The 17,871-nt window shown below is 44.6% G+C and overlaps 1 protein-coding gene across 1 annotated transcript; it reads right to left on the bottom strand.

Moving 5' to 3' along the window:
- Positions 1-1,790: 1,790 nt before the first annotated feature.
- Positions 1,791-15,234, bottom strand: SMIM11 (small integral membrane protein 11). Its single transcript, XM_032785005.2, has 5 exons — positions 15,177-15,234; positions 14,027-14,089; positions 10,062-10,173; positions 6,873-7,053; positions 1,791-2,895 (listed from the first exon to the last, which is right to left on the bottom strand). The coding sequence occupies exons 3-4, from the start codon at positions 10,080-10,082 to the stop codon at positions 6,886-6,888; spliced, it is 189 nt and encodes a 62-aa protein (XP_032640896.1). The 5' UTR covers positions 10,083-10,173; positions 14,027-14,089; positions 15,177-15,234; the 3' UTR covers positions 1,791-2,895; positions 6,873-6,885.
- Positions 15,235-17,871: the final 2,637 nt, after the last annotated feature.

Raw genomic sequence — 17,871 nt, 5'->3', positions numbered from 1 at the left:
TCTAATGCAATGTGAAATGGGTAAGCACCCACCTCCAAAGCCCGAGTTGTACTTCTCAGTTCAGACTGGATCTTGACAATTGCATTTGATTGCTAGGGTGAAGGAGATGGACTGGAGGGGCGGTCACCAGGAATTAGGAAGAGAAAGCTATAAGAGATCGGAATGCAGAAGAAAAGGGGGAACAATTTATATATAAAAGGAGAGCATAGAGCAGAATACAAAAAGGGGTTTTAAAAGATAAACATGGTGAACTTAAAAAAAAGGTGAAAAAAGGCAACATGAGTAGAAATAGGGTGACCAGATGTCCTGATTTTATAGAGACAGTTCTGATTTTTGGGTCTTTTTCTTATATAGACTCCTATTACTCCCCACTCCCTGTCCCAATTTTTCAGATTTGCTGTCTGGTCACCCTAAGCAGAAAAAGGGGAGGAGTATCAAACGTCAAGAAAAAGCACTAAAAAACAAGAGAGACGCAGATGTTAAAACATGAAGCCCATGCTATCATTCTTATGATCAATGAAAAGTAACAATTATACATAATTTGCAACTACTACAGTCCTATTTATCTGAGAATCTCCAAGCAGATTATAGACTTGATTTTAGCCTCACGACAGGTGTGACATACAGCCTTTGATGTTGCTACTGGTTGGTTACAGCAATGTTTGCAGTGGATATTGTCTCAGATTCAAACAGGAAAAGAGCCATATGGCATCAGAGACCAGAATATGCCTAATTATTTATGTCTGCAACAAACAAACTTTTCATAAAATGCCCTATAAGGTTTCTAGCTTTATGGAGTATGAAACTGACAACTGCAGACTATTCATGTAAAAGAGTTAGATTTTGCTGTTGGATATCTACTGTATAGACTCATTCATAAGCTGAATATTTTTGGTAAAAAAGTGATGCATCAAAGAGCGGGGGTCAGCTTATAGATGGGTCTACACCAAAATTTGATGATTTTAAACTCTATGGAATCATTGAATTGACTATCTAATACAGTGTCGTTTTTGTTTACCTGGAGCGTCTGCAGGCATGGAGCCCCTAAAGGCCAGGAGCCAAAGTTTGCCAACCCCAGAAATATAGGGTCAGCTACGAAAGGGTCATACAGTTTTTGCTATTTTTACCTATCTTGGGTGGTTGGCTTATAAACGACCGGGCTAATGAACGAGTATATACAATATATTGAGAAAAATATGGCCACATTCCTTGGGTTCTGCTCTCATAAACTAAGTAGGGCTGCTCAGTACTTGGATGATTTGTTGCTGGAAGTAATAATACCTAGTTCTTGTATAGCACTTTTCATCAATAGATTTCAAAGTGATTTACAAAAGAGATCAGTATAATTTATCCTTGTTTTACAGATGGGGAAACTGAGGCAAAGATCCTCAAAGATATTGAAGCACCTGAATGACTTCAGCAGAACTAGGAACAGCACTCAGGTCTCCCAAATCCCAGTCTGGTGCACTATATTAGCTGTATTATTGAACCAATCCCCTGGTAGGCAAGGATCAGCCATGGAAGTGTGAGCCTGCGATTATTCTGGAGATATGGCATTTTAGCTGCATAGTCTCCTTCTAAATAAGTAAAAACACCAGAAACCTCTTGGAACTGCAATGGCCCATCCCTGAGTATTGTGGCCAGAGAAGATGTAACTTTCTACAATATTAAGGGACACTGCTTTTCAGGAGAAACCTAAAGCTGAGGCCCTAACCACTCAAGGTTTTTTAAAAAAACCAATGACACCAAAACTAGGCTGTTAACACCATCGTTCAGGCCAAATTCCAGAGTGGGTAATTCCATTCTCTTTATTGAACATGTCTGACACAGTTCCAGCTGGAACCCTTTTTAATTCACTTTCACTTTGTATTAAAAAAAAGCAAAGTATTAAATAAAAAGCCCCAGCGTAGCATTGCTGGGTCAAGCCACACTTACTCTATTGAAGCAGTCCATAATGCACAAATTTTGCTGATTTTTATCATGAGTCTCACAATATTTGGTGTTTTTCTTAAAGCCCCAGCTGCTGGAGTCAGTGACTATATGAGACTCTCAGCTTTCTTGGAAAAGTAGCTTTCAGCCCTCATGGTTGTGGAGAAGCTCTTTAAAACCATGATCCATTAAGACTTGAAAAACAATTTCTTTCTGTAGTGCAGACACCAGCAGGCCTCTGACATCTCTGGGAACACGAACACACACCCACGCCATCCTTTTGCTAAGGTACTGCATGCTTGGTTATGGTTGGGTTGCTTAATTTCAGGGCAGAGCTAAAGCACAAGGAATTCAAGTGGCCAGTCTTTGAGTTACAGAGCATGCATGCAGGGACTCCTGCTCTGGCAGCAGAATCAGAGGTAGAGGGATGGAAAAACCAACTCCCCCCTAGCATCCTCACCCTCTGCAGCCACGGGACAGGATGAGGAGGTAGTGCTGCCTTTGTTCTATTGGATTGGTTCTTCTGGGTCCAGGGGAGGGCTAGGCATGCCCTATGCTCTCCTCTGCAGCTGATGCTGGTTGCCTTGAGAAAGGAGCAAGGAGAGTGTGGGGCTTTCTATTATCTGCCTCCTGCAAGCGCCACTAGCTTGTAGCACCTGTGATGGATTTTCTCGTTAGAAGTGATTGTCTTTCTGCACTCCACAGCTGATTTTAAGAACAGCCTCTTTTACATCACCTGCCTTAAGTGCAGCATTTCTGGTAAGCAGACACCCAGGCCACTCCTACTGAGGAACCTTTATTGAATAAATAGAGGATGGATATTCTTACTACATGTATAAAAAGTCAATATACAGTTTAAGTGAACGCTGCTTGGGGACGGTTTATTTCTCTGACACATCGTTCAATTGAAGGGAAGTCTTCACCCCCCGGGAAAGGTATCCACATGAGCAGGAAACGTCAGGAAATCTGCAGAGAAAAAACAATGATTAAATTAGTGAGAACAGAAAACATGATATGCTTACAACAACATATGGTCTAAATCAGGGTTTCTCAGCTCCTGAGTTGGGCCCCCAAACTGGGTCACCAGAATGTTTCAAAGGGGCACATGGCAGCTCCTGTGTCTCCTATCCCACAGGGCTGGCTGGGCTCGCCTCCCTGTTTCAGGCACTGCAACCTCTGGGGTCCCAGTGCCACTCAGGTTTGGCCCAGATGTCATGACTACGGGAGTCTGGGTAGGCCAAATTCGAGTGAGAGGTACTGCAACCCCACGAGCCAGGTCACAACTCTACTCACACAAAGTTTGTCCAGTCAAGGGAGCGGGGCCAAACCTCACTGGTGCTGCAACCCCGGAGTTTGCAACACCCAGAGCCAAGAGCGAAGCCCAGTCAGCCCCACAGCACAGGAGCTGCCACTATGGGATGAGTGCTGGGCAGGATCCACCTGAAACCACTTCAGGGCAGGATCATAACTAGGGCAGGGTGGGAGGGGCAACTGCCCAGAGCGGAAAGCCTCACGGGTGGCTCAGGCCAGCGATGCCAGATGGGGCTCGATGGGGTCAACCCCATGCAATGGGGCTCAGGGAGGGTACATCACCTCCACCCCCAATGAACCTCAGTAGACCACCCAGCTATCTGAGTTGAGGGAGGGAGCGCAACCAAAAAATCTGGGGAGGCACGTGATCTCCCCACATATCACCCCTGGTATCACCCATGTTTGCTTGCCCTGGGCACCTCCGGCTCTGCCCTAGACCCTCTAGAGTATTTACTGGGTTGTGAGAAGCTATAAACACTTACAAATGGGTGCTGAGCCCAAAAAGATTGAGAACCACTGGTCTAAATCAGCCTTCCCATGTGGAAAGCCATGACCAAACACAAAGCTCTGCAGCCTTAACACTACATTGACTGCACAAAGCGGTGGGGAGAAAGTGAATAGGGAAGTGTTATTTACCTCTTCACATAACACAAGCACCAGGCGTCACCCAATTAAATTAATAAACAGCAGGTTTAAAACTAACATTTGGAAGTACTTCTTCACACAGCACATAGTGAGACTGTGGAACTCATTGCCAAGGGAGATTGTTAAGGCTAAAAGGATAACTACTTTTGAAGAAAGAATTAAGTTCAGTTCATGGAGGATAGGTCCATCAATGTCCATTAGCCAAGACGGTCAGGGACGCAACCCCATGCTCTGGGTGACCCTAAGCCCCTGACTGCCAGAAGCTGGCACTAGAAAACAGGGGATGGATCACTCAGTAACTACCCTGTTCTGTTCTCTGAAGCATCTGGCACCAGCCACTGTCAGAAGATAGCCACTGTCAGAAGACAGGGTTAGAGGGACCATTGGTGTGACCTAGTATAGCCACTCTTCTGTTCCTGTGTTAGAACATCGTTTTGGTTGGAGGGTTCCTCCTGCTGCCACCATTCCCCATGTAAACGAAGAAGAGATTGATCCTCCAATCCATGAGTGTCCCAATAGCTGAGGAGATCCTGAGGATTTGGGGACACCTTCGGATAGCCAAGGTGTTCTTGTGGAAGCCCATCTCCTCAGTACTCCCTGGGCCTCCCCATGCTTCATGACAGCATGGCTCTCTCAGAGGATAACATCAGGGAAGGGCTCCACATGAAACCGGATGCCAGGCAGGAGCCGGGATGCAACTACTTTGATTTAACCTCTCTCTCTATCCAGCAGAATTTTTATTACTTGTTAAACATGCAAACCATGCTCATTGCTGTACAGTGCCAAGTGGAGGATCTGCTCCAATGTTTACAGTCTAAGATGACAGGCAGTATAAATCAGACCCAAAACACGTCAGGACCAAATTATGCCTTTTGGGGGGAAAATCTCCAACACTGGCAGGTATAACCTTTGTGCCAAGAATGCTTCTGGCCCGAATTCATGGCAGACCAGTGACGGTACACAGGCAGGGTCATAAAAGTAGCGGAGTGCTACTGACCACAGTCTGAACACTAGCTAATGAAGGGTCAGGGTATAGCCCTTAGGCAGGAAACCAATTTTCCCTTGCAGATACAGGCCATAGTGACAGCCAGACTTTCCCACACCTCCCTAGTGCTGTGTCCCAGTGGCTTGAATGGAGGAAGAGGGCTCCTTAATACTTCTTCTCCCACACACACACCAGCACTGGATATTTATTTTTGAAATCTTATCCCAAAACTAGTAGAGTTTTAATAAAACAGTTACTGAAACATGATAGAGAAACAAAATAGTTCTTTCCTACCTTTCTAGTTCATAAATTAATCCTTCCCAGATGTCAAATCAATGGACTATACATAGAAGAAATTCAAAACATTTTCCTCTGTATCTTCCTGTCTCAGCTAACAATGACCCTCCCTGTGGTGCATGGCGTCATGCTGCCATGCTGTGGACTGGATATTTGGATCAAAGGAAGTCTCCCTGTCTGCTAGTGACAGCTATCATTTTAGTGCTTTGATTCACATGCAGAATCATACTGAATGAATGTGTCTCATGGAAACTTTTCTACCTGCCCTTTGCTGTTTTCCTTAGGCCTTGTCTACAGCTTGCACCAGTTTAGTTGAACAGGTTTAGTTAAAGCATTTGAAATCCCTGCAGGGAAACTCTTATTTCAGTTTAAGAGTAGTTTATTTCCATTTGCCTTAAACCTGTTCCTAATCAGCTTGGGCCAAACTGCAGTAAGTCTGGTTTAAACTGAATTAGGAGTGTCTGTGGAGCCTTGTGTACCAATTAACTAAATCAATTTAAAATTACAGCTGAAGCTGCACCTAAAGTGGTGAACTAACTTGGCATATAGACAACCACTGCATTCTCACAACTTATTCTTAGGGCCATATTCTGTCACCAGCTATTATGCATAACTCCCATTCACTCAAGAAGGAGTTCCAGTAGAAGAATAATGCTGACATGACTTGGGCCCAAATTGTGAACACTTTTAAAAATCTAAATTGATTTCTTAAGTGGGGCGATGCTTAATTTAAAAATGCAACAGGAGTCCCGCAATAACACTTTACATTTATAAAGAAGTAAAGTGTATGGAAGTTGTATTAGCCCCATTTTACTGATACAGAAATTAAGGCACAGAGCAAGAAAGTGACTTGTCCAAAGTCACATAGCAAACAAGTGGCAGAGCAGAGAATACAACCCTTGTCTCTTGATCCCCTCTGCAGTCTTATGTGCTAATCACTAGACAACACTTTTCTGGGTACCACATCCTAGATGGTATACATTATACTGGCACAACTATAATTCTCCATGCTATGGGCTCAATCAGATGCTGAGCATGCTCAGCTCTCTCTCAAGCCAGTCAAAGGCAAGGGTATGCAACACCTCTAAGCACCGAGCACTGCTCACAGCCCATTTATACCAGTAAAGTGCATAGCCTGTTGTGTAGTGATATATCCACCTTGCATGATATATCCACCTCCGAGAACTCCTTGAGATACGGTTTTGCTCTTCCAGCTAAATTACTTTCGTCCTGTAACATACTTAAACTATGTGAGAGATTTGGGTTTTCTTTAAAGTCTTAGATTTTTTTTAAATGCCAGAAGGGACCATTAGATGATGTAGCCTGACCTCATGTATAACACAGACTGCAGAATTTTCACCCAGTTACCCCTGAGTTGAGCCCAAATTAAACTTGCCTTCTGGTGCTCAGATCCCACAGGCACTGAGCATGGTATAAAAACTTAGGTAGATACATAGCAGAAAGAGAATCTCTTAAAGGTCATGCACCGCAGTGTGACTTCTCTGGTGATAACTGTGTCAGTGCTAGAGGATTGAACCGCTTAGCATACATGCATGTGCTGAAGTACCACAGGAAATATTTTTGTTTGACGACAAGATAAGTGGTGATGAGTGAGATAACGCCTGAATCCACCTAGATCAGAACCAAAACATAACAACGAGCTATAACAGTATATTGCACACCAACTGAGCCAGTAATTCCATACCGTGTAAGACTCTTCAGTCTTCCTTCTTCTCTGCTTCCTTTTTCAGCTTTGCCTCATGTTCTTTTTTCATTTTTTGTTCAATTTTTTTACTCTGGTATACTTTTACTCCAGCAAATGCCAAGCAAAGAATTAATGTTTTAGCTGCCAAAATGTACATCAGCAGTGGAAAATTCTCCAAAGCCTGAAATATAAAACAATATATTTCAACAGAGTTTCTACAACACTTGAGCAACTGGGACATTTAAAGCACATCTATGGCATACTATGCAACTTCCCGATGGAACCTGTATTATTCAAGACTTTGTTCATGCTATGGCAATGCAGTGCATGCATTCTTCCCATGGGAAATTTCAGGCCATGTGGATCAGAGTTCAGGTGCAGACTGCAAAACATTTCCCTCCATTCATCTCAATTTGTAAACGAATTTGCTTTGCCCGTATTCACACCTCCTTCTGTGTTTGCTCTTCCGTGAATTAGTTTACTGGCAAGATGGTTTGTTTGAAGGGCAAATTTTAAGTGAATGTTGCAAGAGATTTGCAGAAAGCAAACTTGGAGTGGTAATTGTGAGGATTCACCTGATTCCTACACTTGTCTCACACATTAGGCATGATCAAAGTTGCTTTCCTGGGCAATGCTGAAGATTTTTGGCCTTCCTAGACGTTTATGTACTCAGTTTTGCCATTGACTTCAATGGAGTCAGGATTTCACCCCAGGTTTCTGAAGAATCATCAACTGGAAAAGAGGGATTACGGTGGATGATAACTCTAGAACCATTAAACAACAAAACTCCTCCTGGCACCTCATTGCTTAAGTTACACAACAGCCCAAATGTGCTCCTTTTACATGGAGCCTGCTAGCCATGCTGATGACCATCTTACCTGGACCTTACATCAGGTAGCTACAGAATATTATCAAAGACGAGCAAATCAGGCAATGGTAATACTGGCTCCAGACCAAAATCTTTATGTACTGGTTTGTTGCAATTGCAGGATGGAAACAAAACAGGAATTGCACAAGGTATTCATGTACGAGACCAAAAGAGCCAGAGCTAAGCCAAGAATTGTAGTTTAGGAGCTGTAGGCCAATGTCTGACAAATCACAGACATCATCTTCCTCTGAAATAAGGACACTGTCTTGGATGGTGACCAGACCCCACCAATACTGGGGGGTTGTGAGGGCTCTAGCTGGCTCTTTTCCTTGTTCACTCAAAGCCACAATCTTGAAGGCATGCAGCAGTGGCTGCCAGGCTCTGTAGGAGGGGGAGATGGAGGAACGACGGTGGTTTCTGTGAATACCCGTGCAGATGTCGAAGTCCAAAAAGGGAGTGCTGCGTCTTGAAAAAAAGTATCTCATCCATTCAGAGCACAGAAATACACCATGAGACTGGGTGCAGAGATCAGATAACCCTGAGTTCATCCCAACTCTGGCCCACACAGAGCTCCAGGGAGGGGCCATAAAAGCAGCTGATCCAGAAACAGGAAGTTGTAGGTTCCCTGGGATAAGGCTGTTTTTGTTGCCCAGGGGTAGATAATAAATGCTGATCTGTGGAATCCCTGTGTTTCATACTGATTTGTTTATTTTATTATTATTTTATTTTGGGGGGTTAACTGCTTTTCTGTGAGTAAAATACAGAGTTCTGAATGGAAAAAAAAAATCCAACTGGCTCATCCCCCATTTTTATGTTGAGTTGCTTCCCCAGGTTGCAGTGATCTCTGTGTCCAGCCAAAAGAGCTCAGACATTTCATAATGAATATTTCACAATGTGCTGCTTGTGAATAAACTTCAGGCTACACATCAGTCACAAAAGCTATCTGGCCAATCATTCTGAGTAATGGCTGAATCTGAGAAAACAGATCTGCTTGCAGACAATTTGCACACAGAAAAACTTGCCGAATAAACTATTTGTTATTTATTTATTGGGGAAGGATAGCTCAGTGGTTTGAGCATTGGTCTGCTAAACCCAGGGTTGTAAATTCAACCCTTGAGGGGGCCATTTGGGGATTTAGTTGGGGATCAGTCCTGCATGGAGCAGGGGGTTGGACTAGATGACCTCCTGAGGTCCCTTCCAACCTTGACAGTCTATGTATATTCTTAACCAAGCTTTAGGCAGCATTACAAGTCAATGAGGTGATAAATATCCATTACAGTATGGTGAGACGGGTTCGCTGGGGCCCTGCCTACACTAGAATGGTTGTAAACTATGAGTGCTGAACTTAATTGCAAGGGCAGACAAAGGGAAACTATGTTCCGCACCCTTTTAGTGAAACGACCCATGTTCTCAGTAAATGGGTTGTTTTTCTAACGTAAGCAGGGCATAGGTAGGTGGGAAGATGTCTGCTCGATTCAGGATAGAAAATATCTGATAATGTCTCTGATATTGACCAATATTAAATTCTTCAGAGGAAACCAAACCAAGGCCAGGATCCTGCAAAGGTTACGCATATGCTCAGCTTTAAGCACACACATAAATATGGGAGTATGGGGCAAGCAAACAGAATTGAGTAGAAAAATGTTAAGTCCCAGCTGACCTAGTGCCTAGCCCAGGGATCGGCAACCTCTGGCACGTGGCTCGCCAGGGTAAGCACCCTGGCAGGCCGAGCCAGTTTGTTTACCTGCCACGTTGGCAGGTTCGGCCGATCGCGGCTCCCACTGGCCGCAGTTCGCCATCCCAGGCCAATGGGGGCTGCAGGAAGCGGCGCAAGCGACAGATGTGCTGGCCGCCGCTTCATTGCATCTGGTGTGCTGCTTGCTAAATGGTATATTGGTACCAGCAATACTGCGCAGCAACATGGGGATGAGTGGTATATACAACACAGCAACTGAGCTACAGCACAGCCATGAAAAGGAGACTAGACAGAAAGTAAGATAAGCAGAGCCAAATGCCATGTGGAGTGTGTTTTTGGAGAAGCAAGACAGAGTTTGCTCTGAGGCCCACAGCAAAGTCCTTATTCACATGCACACAGCAAAGTCAACTTGCCAGGCACTGAATACATATGGTAGGAATTATAATAGTAAGTCTCCAGATTCCATGGGGAGAGAGCTGTGTTTAAATTCCCTTACATGTGAACATGGCGTTTATGCCACACAAAGACACACACGCTCCAACACAACATCCCCAACTCTAGCTTAACACACTCCTCTTTAACACTCCCCCCGCCCTCCAGGCTTTAATAACAAAAGTCTCCTCACCCTCCAATTAAATTCCACCATCTTGGATCTCTGACGATGTCACGGGTCACACCACAGTCTAAGCCCAGCAACGTCTGTCAGATTTATAAAAAACTAGTGGAGGTGGATTCACCTGAGGAAATAAAAATACAGAAAGAAATGAGCCAGTCTGTCTGCATTTGACAAGTCCTAGCTGCGGGTCTCTGACAAGCACACAGAGCCTACTGCTACAATACTCTCAGAACATTCAGTAACCACCTCACAAGGAGCGGATTATTTTGTAGCTGGTTGAGTGACAGGTACAACGGCCATTTGGAGCCTTACACAGAGCTGAAGGTTGACAGGCCTAGAACAGGTGTCATTTGTTTGTATGGAGGGGGCCCACCCCTTCCCCTTTTCTCCAGACGCAGTAAATCCCTGCAGCTGTTCAACCATAAATGCAACGCTGGCTGCTTTAATAAGCATGACGTGTATGCAAAGGAAGTATCCCCATGAGATGTTTTAGGAAAACAAGCCCACCAAAACCAAGGCTGCGGTTTTAATCCCACTGGTCCTGCTCAGAGCTTGAATCCCCACTGCTTCGATTGCTCTTCTCCAGTGTTTCTCAAACTGCGGTTGCCACTTATGTGGGGAAAGCCCCTGGTAGGCCAGGCTGGTGTGTTTACCTGCCCCGTCCGCAGGTCCAGCCGATCGCGGCTCCCACTAGCCGTTGTTCACTGCTCCGGACCAATGGGAGCTGCTGGAAGCGGCGTGGGCCAAGGGACATACTGGCCACCACTTCCAGCAGCTCCCATTGGCCCGGAGCAGCAATCCGCGGCCAATGGGAGCCACAATCGGCTGGACCTGCAGACGGGGCAGGTAAACAAACTGGCCGGGCCACCAGTGGCTTTCCCTACACAAGCGGTGACCTCAGTTTGAGAAACACTGCTCGTCTAAAGTATCATCTGGGGGAAGTGAAAATATGCTTCTGGATTTTGAAAAAACACTATACATAAGTCTTCCTATGGCAAACACAACATGAAAGTCAAACTCACTGTCAGTGATCCTCTAGGGCACTTGCTGTTGCTGCTAGCATTGAGATCTCCAGCTGAGGAATGTTTGAGGAGCCTCAAGTGCACATAAGGCAGCTACATATGGATGAGTCTGCATTTTGGTTTTCACCTCTGCTTATCCAGTGGTTTCAGAACATCAGACACACAGATCCCACTTTAAATAGATTTCCCTGCACATGCTCTACCTGTCCCTGAGCTGATTCCCTACATGTGTCCCATGTTTGTGCAGACGGGTTGCGCAAACCCGACTTACGGAAATCCAGACTTAAGGAAAAAGTTATGTAAGCACTTTTTTTTATTTGCATAGCTGTAGGAGATACATTCCCGACTTACGCAAAACTCGACTTACACAAGGCATTCTAGAACGGAACCCTTGCATAAGTTGGGGAGCTTCTGTATAACAACAGATTCACTGTGTGATCTGCAGAATGGGGACCACTTCTTAGCCACTTGCAGAGCTATACAAACAATAACAATAAGCCCACCATTGCTGCCTTTCTGATCCTTCTCTAAGATAGAGGAGTCAAGTGAGTGGTCTTAAGGCTCTTGTGTGCCCATGAGACAGATTCCTGCCTCCTGCCATCTCTCCTACTTACAGCATCAGCTTTACTCACTGTTCTGAACTGGTTTGAAGCCACCTTTATATATCAGTGTCGTATACCCACCCTCTGATGTCCCCAACCTCCAGTGGCCCCACTTAATCCTGCTTTAGGCCTCTTAGGTTCTCCTACTTTCCCATCTTGACCCAGGCCTGGTAAATCTTGGCAGAAGAAAGAAGCCTGGATGTGTATGTATGAAAGGCAGGACTGAGTGCTTCATACTTTAAAGAAACATTTATTAGCATTGACATCACTGGTTTAAAAACAAAAAAGCTCACACACTGTACTCTCAAGGTTATGTTATCTTAAAGGGAGTCAGGCAAATAAACAATGGAAGTTTCATGTTTGCTTTTTCAAAGGCAGATAAGGCAGAGATAGGAATTTAAAAACATCTACACTCAGCTATTTGCTCCCCTGAAAATGTATATTCTCTTAATAAATACAACGGTCATGGCAAGGAGACCCAGCTCAGTGTAAAGGAGGTCACCTTCACTTGCAGTCAGGACTTCCGAGGAGATCTTGTGGTTATGTCACATGAGTGACTGAGCATCTGATCTCTACTCTGAGCATTGTAACAGACTTCCAGGGCTCAGTTCACCACTGACTTGCACGTCACATAGTCATTTACACCTGCGCAAATGCACATAAAAGGACCACCACCATAGTAGTACCTCATAATCTTTAACATGTTTATCCCCACAACACCTCTCTAAGGCAGAGCAGTACCATTATCCCCGTTTTATGGATGGGGAAACTGAGGCACAATGAATCAAAGTGGAGAGCAGGGAAGTGAAGCCAGGACTTTCAAGGCCTAGGCTGCTGTTTTAACCACAGCACCATCCTTCCTCTCTGCCTCTGCTCCCAAACCATAATCCTCCACTCACTAGTCTCACATCAACTGTGCACAGCTGTAAACGACTAGATGAGGCACAAGGTAGTAGGGAATGAGACCTCTTATGTGATGTTGTCTGGGAAACTCCCATGGCCTACTGATAGCTTTGTTTGCTCAGCAGTGTAGCTCATACAGTGGGGCTCATAAGACTGTTCTATCTGGCAGGGGTGTTGTGAGGCTTAATTAACGTATATAAAGCGTTATGAGCTGAAAGGCACCATAAAAGGGCAAAATACACCTCTACCTTGATATACACTGTCCTCAGGAGCCCAAAAATCTTGCCGCATTATAGTGTGCTTTACCATGTTATATCCGAATTCGTGTTATATCAGGTCGCATTATATTGGGGGTAGAGGTGTAGAATGTATTTGATTGCACCTACAGTAAGGTGATGGCAGACTATAACCTGCACTAAAAAATGCGTATCCTCCTTCCATTTGGACAGAAACCATGTTTTCTTCTTCGAACCACCTCTCACTATCTTGCTGATCTTGCTAGCTTCCCCTCGTTCACATATTTAAAGAGACGATCGATACATTTTACAGCATGCTATTAGGCAGAGGAACAATCACAGGGCTTGACTTGTTGATGTTACGCTGTGTGGGCTCTCTGAGAGTGGGACCAAGATACCCCAATATGGCTCTCCGAACCCAGACAAAAAGCCGTTGTGTGACACAGCGGGAGAGGATCTGAACCTGGATTGCCACTCCCACAATTCCTCAAAACCCCAACAGCGCATGTGATTATGGACCCCGGGTTTGTATAACTTGTAGTCGTGCCCAGAACGGGTCCAAGCAGAGCTGTCCCATCCATAGGGCAGACCGGGGCAACACCCTGGGGCCCACACTTTGGGGAGCCCCATATTTCAAGGGGATGCAAAGTCCAAGGGGACCTGGGGGGTTAGCAGGGGGTCTGGCGCCAGCAGCAGCAAGTGACCTGGCCCCAGCCCACCCCTCCCCACCCCCATTCCACCCCTTTCCCAAGCCTCTGCCCCACCTCTCCTCCTGGTTTCCATCCCCTACCCCAAGCAACACTGGGAGCCAAGTTGCTTGCTGCTGCCGGCGCCAGGCCCCCCACTAGCCTCCAAACACCTCTGGACCCCGCATCCACCTGAAGCATGGGGCTCCCCCCAAGCACGGTAAACCCAAACATTGGTGGAGTGGGCCAATGTTCCTAAATACTGGTGGAGTATGGGCATCACTGGCCCATGTAACTCGCTGCCTATGTATATGATACAGGATGAAATCGTTCAGGGCCAGCTGGATCCAGATACTTTTATAACTCAAACAGAGCGGCCCAGATTCTACTCTATGCTACGCTGGTGTAAGTCAAAAGTTGCTCAGTTGAGGCCAGTGGAGTTACTCTGGGTTCAAACTCAGTGTAGTTGAGAGCAGTCAGTTAAATGAATAACAGAAATATACAGCACTGCTGAGATCTTCATACCTGGAGTTGTAGACAGCAGATGTATTAACAGCCTCTCCAAAAAAGCCTCACATACACCATACTCTGGAAATTAAACATGGAGCAAAGGGAAACTTAAAGAGACAGACTTAAAATCATATTACAAATGCCTGCAGCAACTCAGATTGTTAACCCCAGGGCCCCAGCACACAATTTTAGCCACATGCCAGACTGCTTGTAGATCAGAGGGGTTTCCACAATGCCACCACCACCGTTGCACTCACTACCAGCTCAACCACCATACTGCTGGGCTACTTCCACCTGCATGCCTCCCTCTTAACACCATCAATGTCTATTGCTTCTCACTTGCCTTGCACCCCTCAGCACCCTGTCTGGATTTCCTGCTGCCAGTTACCAGCTTCCCACCACTCCCCAGTGCTCCTCCCCTACCAATCCTCTGCTTGATTGTACTGCCTTCCCTTGACATTGTTACTTGGGCCCTGATACCTCTGCTCCCCCCAACTCTTCACCCCCAAACAAAGCACTTCCCAATGGAAGTCCTCTCCCAGCTGTCACCGACACTGCATCTGAATTGCACGCGCAGCTCAGGAAACTGAAAATTACTGTATTGAAAAAATTACTTCATTCTCTTTCTGCTATTCATTTACTTCACTCAGCTGAGACAGAGAAACTGACCATAAGTGAAACTGACTAGCCCATAGCCAACTTCATTTTCAGGTTCTCATACCCCAGAACTCTGCATCAGGGCTTGGGTTGCAATACTGCAGGGGATGGTCACATCCAGTCAAATATGTTTTCACTGAATTTTAAAATCATATCAAACCATTTTAATGAGCTGGGGTGGGGTTCCTTACAAAATTTGGGGCTCAAAATGTCCAACACGTGTCCAATACAGTTGCTGAGACAGATTGAGGAAATGGACATATCCCAGAAAAAGACAAACGAGCCCAATTTTGAACTGCCTTGCACATGCGTGTAAGGTGTCTGACAGCAATGCCAACACACGATGCAAACCAACAGGGAATCAGGCCCAGAAACGTAACTTTACCTGAAACTCACTTTGTTTAAGGTTTGCATTTTGTGCCGAAAGTCCAGATCTTACAGAAACCCCTAGGTCACGGATTCATTTTAAAAATAAGACCTTCCCAAAGAGAACAGATTGATACAGTACCTTGCAGCAGGCAGCCATTACACACAGAGGGGAAGTGGACACAAACTACAAATACCAGAAGCCATAGAGCTGGCAAACTACAGCTCCCAGCATGCCATAATGATAGCTGGCTGTTAACCCTTTTTTCCAGTATACCTCCATAAAACAAACGTGCACAATGCACATTCTGGCACATTTAACACCATGTATATTATTAACAATGATAATGTGGAATTTGTCCTTTTAGAATGACACCTGGTAGAACACGTGGAGAGCTTGTTCTACAGGTGTGGAAAAAAATAGAAATCCAGAGTTAAAGTACCCACAACATCCCATATTCATGTGTGCTTATGCAGCATCTGTGTAAGGTAGATACATGCTTTTGACATGAATCTGTGCTGGCTGACCTTTAAACTCTATACACTATGGCAGTTTGACTGTTACTTGCAGACAATCTTAACTAAGATCTGCTTTGGAATTAACCTGTACCGGGTAGTTTAGGTTGAAGTTCTAATTCCATCTCATCACCTTATCTGTCCCTGAAAAACAAGACAAGGAACCCCTCTCCCCACCCATATTCTAGATTCTTCTATGGCCCCCATAACTTTTATGTCTGAGCACCTCTTACTCATTAATGGACATCATCCTTACAAATACCCCTCTGAGGTAGGGAAGTGCTATTCCCACTTTATATGTGGGGAACTGAAGTATAGGACAGATTAATTTGCCCAAGTTCACAAAAGAAGACTGGGGGTGAGCAGGGAACAGAACCAAGTTGCCCGAATCCTAGTCTAGTGTTCTAACTGCTAGATCATCTCTTCTAGCCTTGGGCCAATGGGAGTAGAGCCACCCAATAATGCACTACCTGTTTTCTTTTCTAACAAGGTCCTAAGATACCATAACAAGGAACACGGGAAACCAGGAAATATGGGCAGTTTGCTTCTTTTTAAAGCATGTTTTTAAAGAATTGCTCTGATACAATTTTGTACGTTATTGGTTTAGGTAGATGGGGGCCAGATGCTTAGCAAGTGTAAATGGGCAAAACTCCATTGAAGTCAGTATAGCTGAGGAGCAATAAATCTGAAGTCACCTTACAGCGGCTGAGGATCTCACCCAGATAGTGTATTTGTCCCTCCATGTTTGAAGAGTTTATGCAACGTCTTTGCAAGACAGATAATCTCTATAGTTTCAAAGTCCAACCTAAATGAGTTATACACAGAAAAACAGCAACACTCTTTCGGTTTGAATAGCAAATGGTGTTGGTTTGCCATGTAGTCCTACATGACATATTATGTCTTATTTATATTTATATATTATTATTTTCAAAACATGATTTTCAACCTGACAGCATTCCTTTAATAGCACAAGTATTGTCTTTCTAGTTCACCCCTGCTGGACACTGATGTATTTTTGTTACTCCATACACACATAGCTGCTCACTGTAAAAAGGCAGCTAAATGGAAACAGAAGGCCTTAAGCAAAGTAACCTGGATAGAAGTAGAATAGGACTTTCTAGTGATGGAAAAATTAATGCCTAAACTGTTAATTTCTCAGGAGATTTTCATGCCCTGTGGTTATCCTTTTCCGTGTGTGCAATGAAGCCATGCTCAGCTACAGACTAAAGCACTTGTAGTAAGATGAGGCCCTGAAACAAACTTTTGTGTCAGAGGCCCAGTTTAAGGCCTGAAGCCTGAACCAAAGTACTTCTAGGCATTGCTAAGCAAAAGCTGGGCTGTGAGCCAGTTAGGTCTGACTAGTTTACCATCAGACAGTGTAAGATTTTAGGACAGACAGACAAGCCTGAAAACTGTTGTTTTGAAATCCTTTTTTCTCTGAATGCATTGTTCCTACTAAATGTGTTGTTGTCTAGTTTTCAGAAGGCTGTTTTGTCACTGAATCCCGTGGGTAACAAACTTGCAAAGTGAAGACCTGTAGGTGCTGAAACTAATTAAGTTTGAATGCCTAACCTGAGACACCTAAGGACTGAGTTTTCAACGTACTTAGCATTCTGTAGCACTTTATATGTTCAAAGCAGAGCTCCCATTGACTTCAGGTGCAGCTGTGAGCATTCTGCATATCTGTCCTCAGGTTTTCAAGTCTAGTAGCCAAAAATGAGGAACACACATTTAATTCCCACTTGTGAAAAGTTTGGTTTAAGTAGCCCAGCATGAGGGGCGGGCCTTGCTGCACACAACAGCCCTTATTCATTACACAACCCTAATGCATCCCAGAACTGGTCCAGCCAGTGCACTGAATGAAGCAGGGGTCATTTGGAAAACTGTATCATAACACATACACACTTTGGGCTAAATTAATGTTGCTCAGCCAACCTGAATTCTATTATTTCCTAACTTTGGGGTGTTTGACTTTGCAGCCTTCACATTCTTTTCATGTACTATTTTTAACGTATTTTCCTATTTTTTGATTAAACAAATTGAAGAACGAGAAATCCCATCATGGTAGAACCATATTGACCCTCTCATGGCTCATCAGCAGGGTTGGGACTTTTAGATCCACAGAACAGACCTCGACCACTTGAGCTAATGGAATAACTGGTAGCAGTAATAGGCTGTTATAGTCTGTGTGGTCCAGCCATGATCAGGAAAGCTATTTGCTGATGGAATAGAACCCAGGAGTCCAGAGTCTCTACATTTCTCTGCCAAGTTCTGGAGGGCAATGTGTCATAGTGATTGCAAACCCAGATTTGCGCTTCTAC

This window comes from Chelonoidis abingdonii, chromosome 1 (genome assembly GCF_003597395.2).
Source record: "Chelonoidis abingdonii isolate Lonesome George chromosome 1, CheloAbing_2.0, whole genome shotgun sequence".
Classification (NCBI taxonomy): domain Eukaryota; kingdom Metazoa; phylum Chordata; order Testudines; family Testudinidae; genus Chelonoidis; species Chelonoidis abingdonii.
This window is presented reverse-complemented; position numbering and strand designations above follow the sequence as displayed.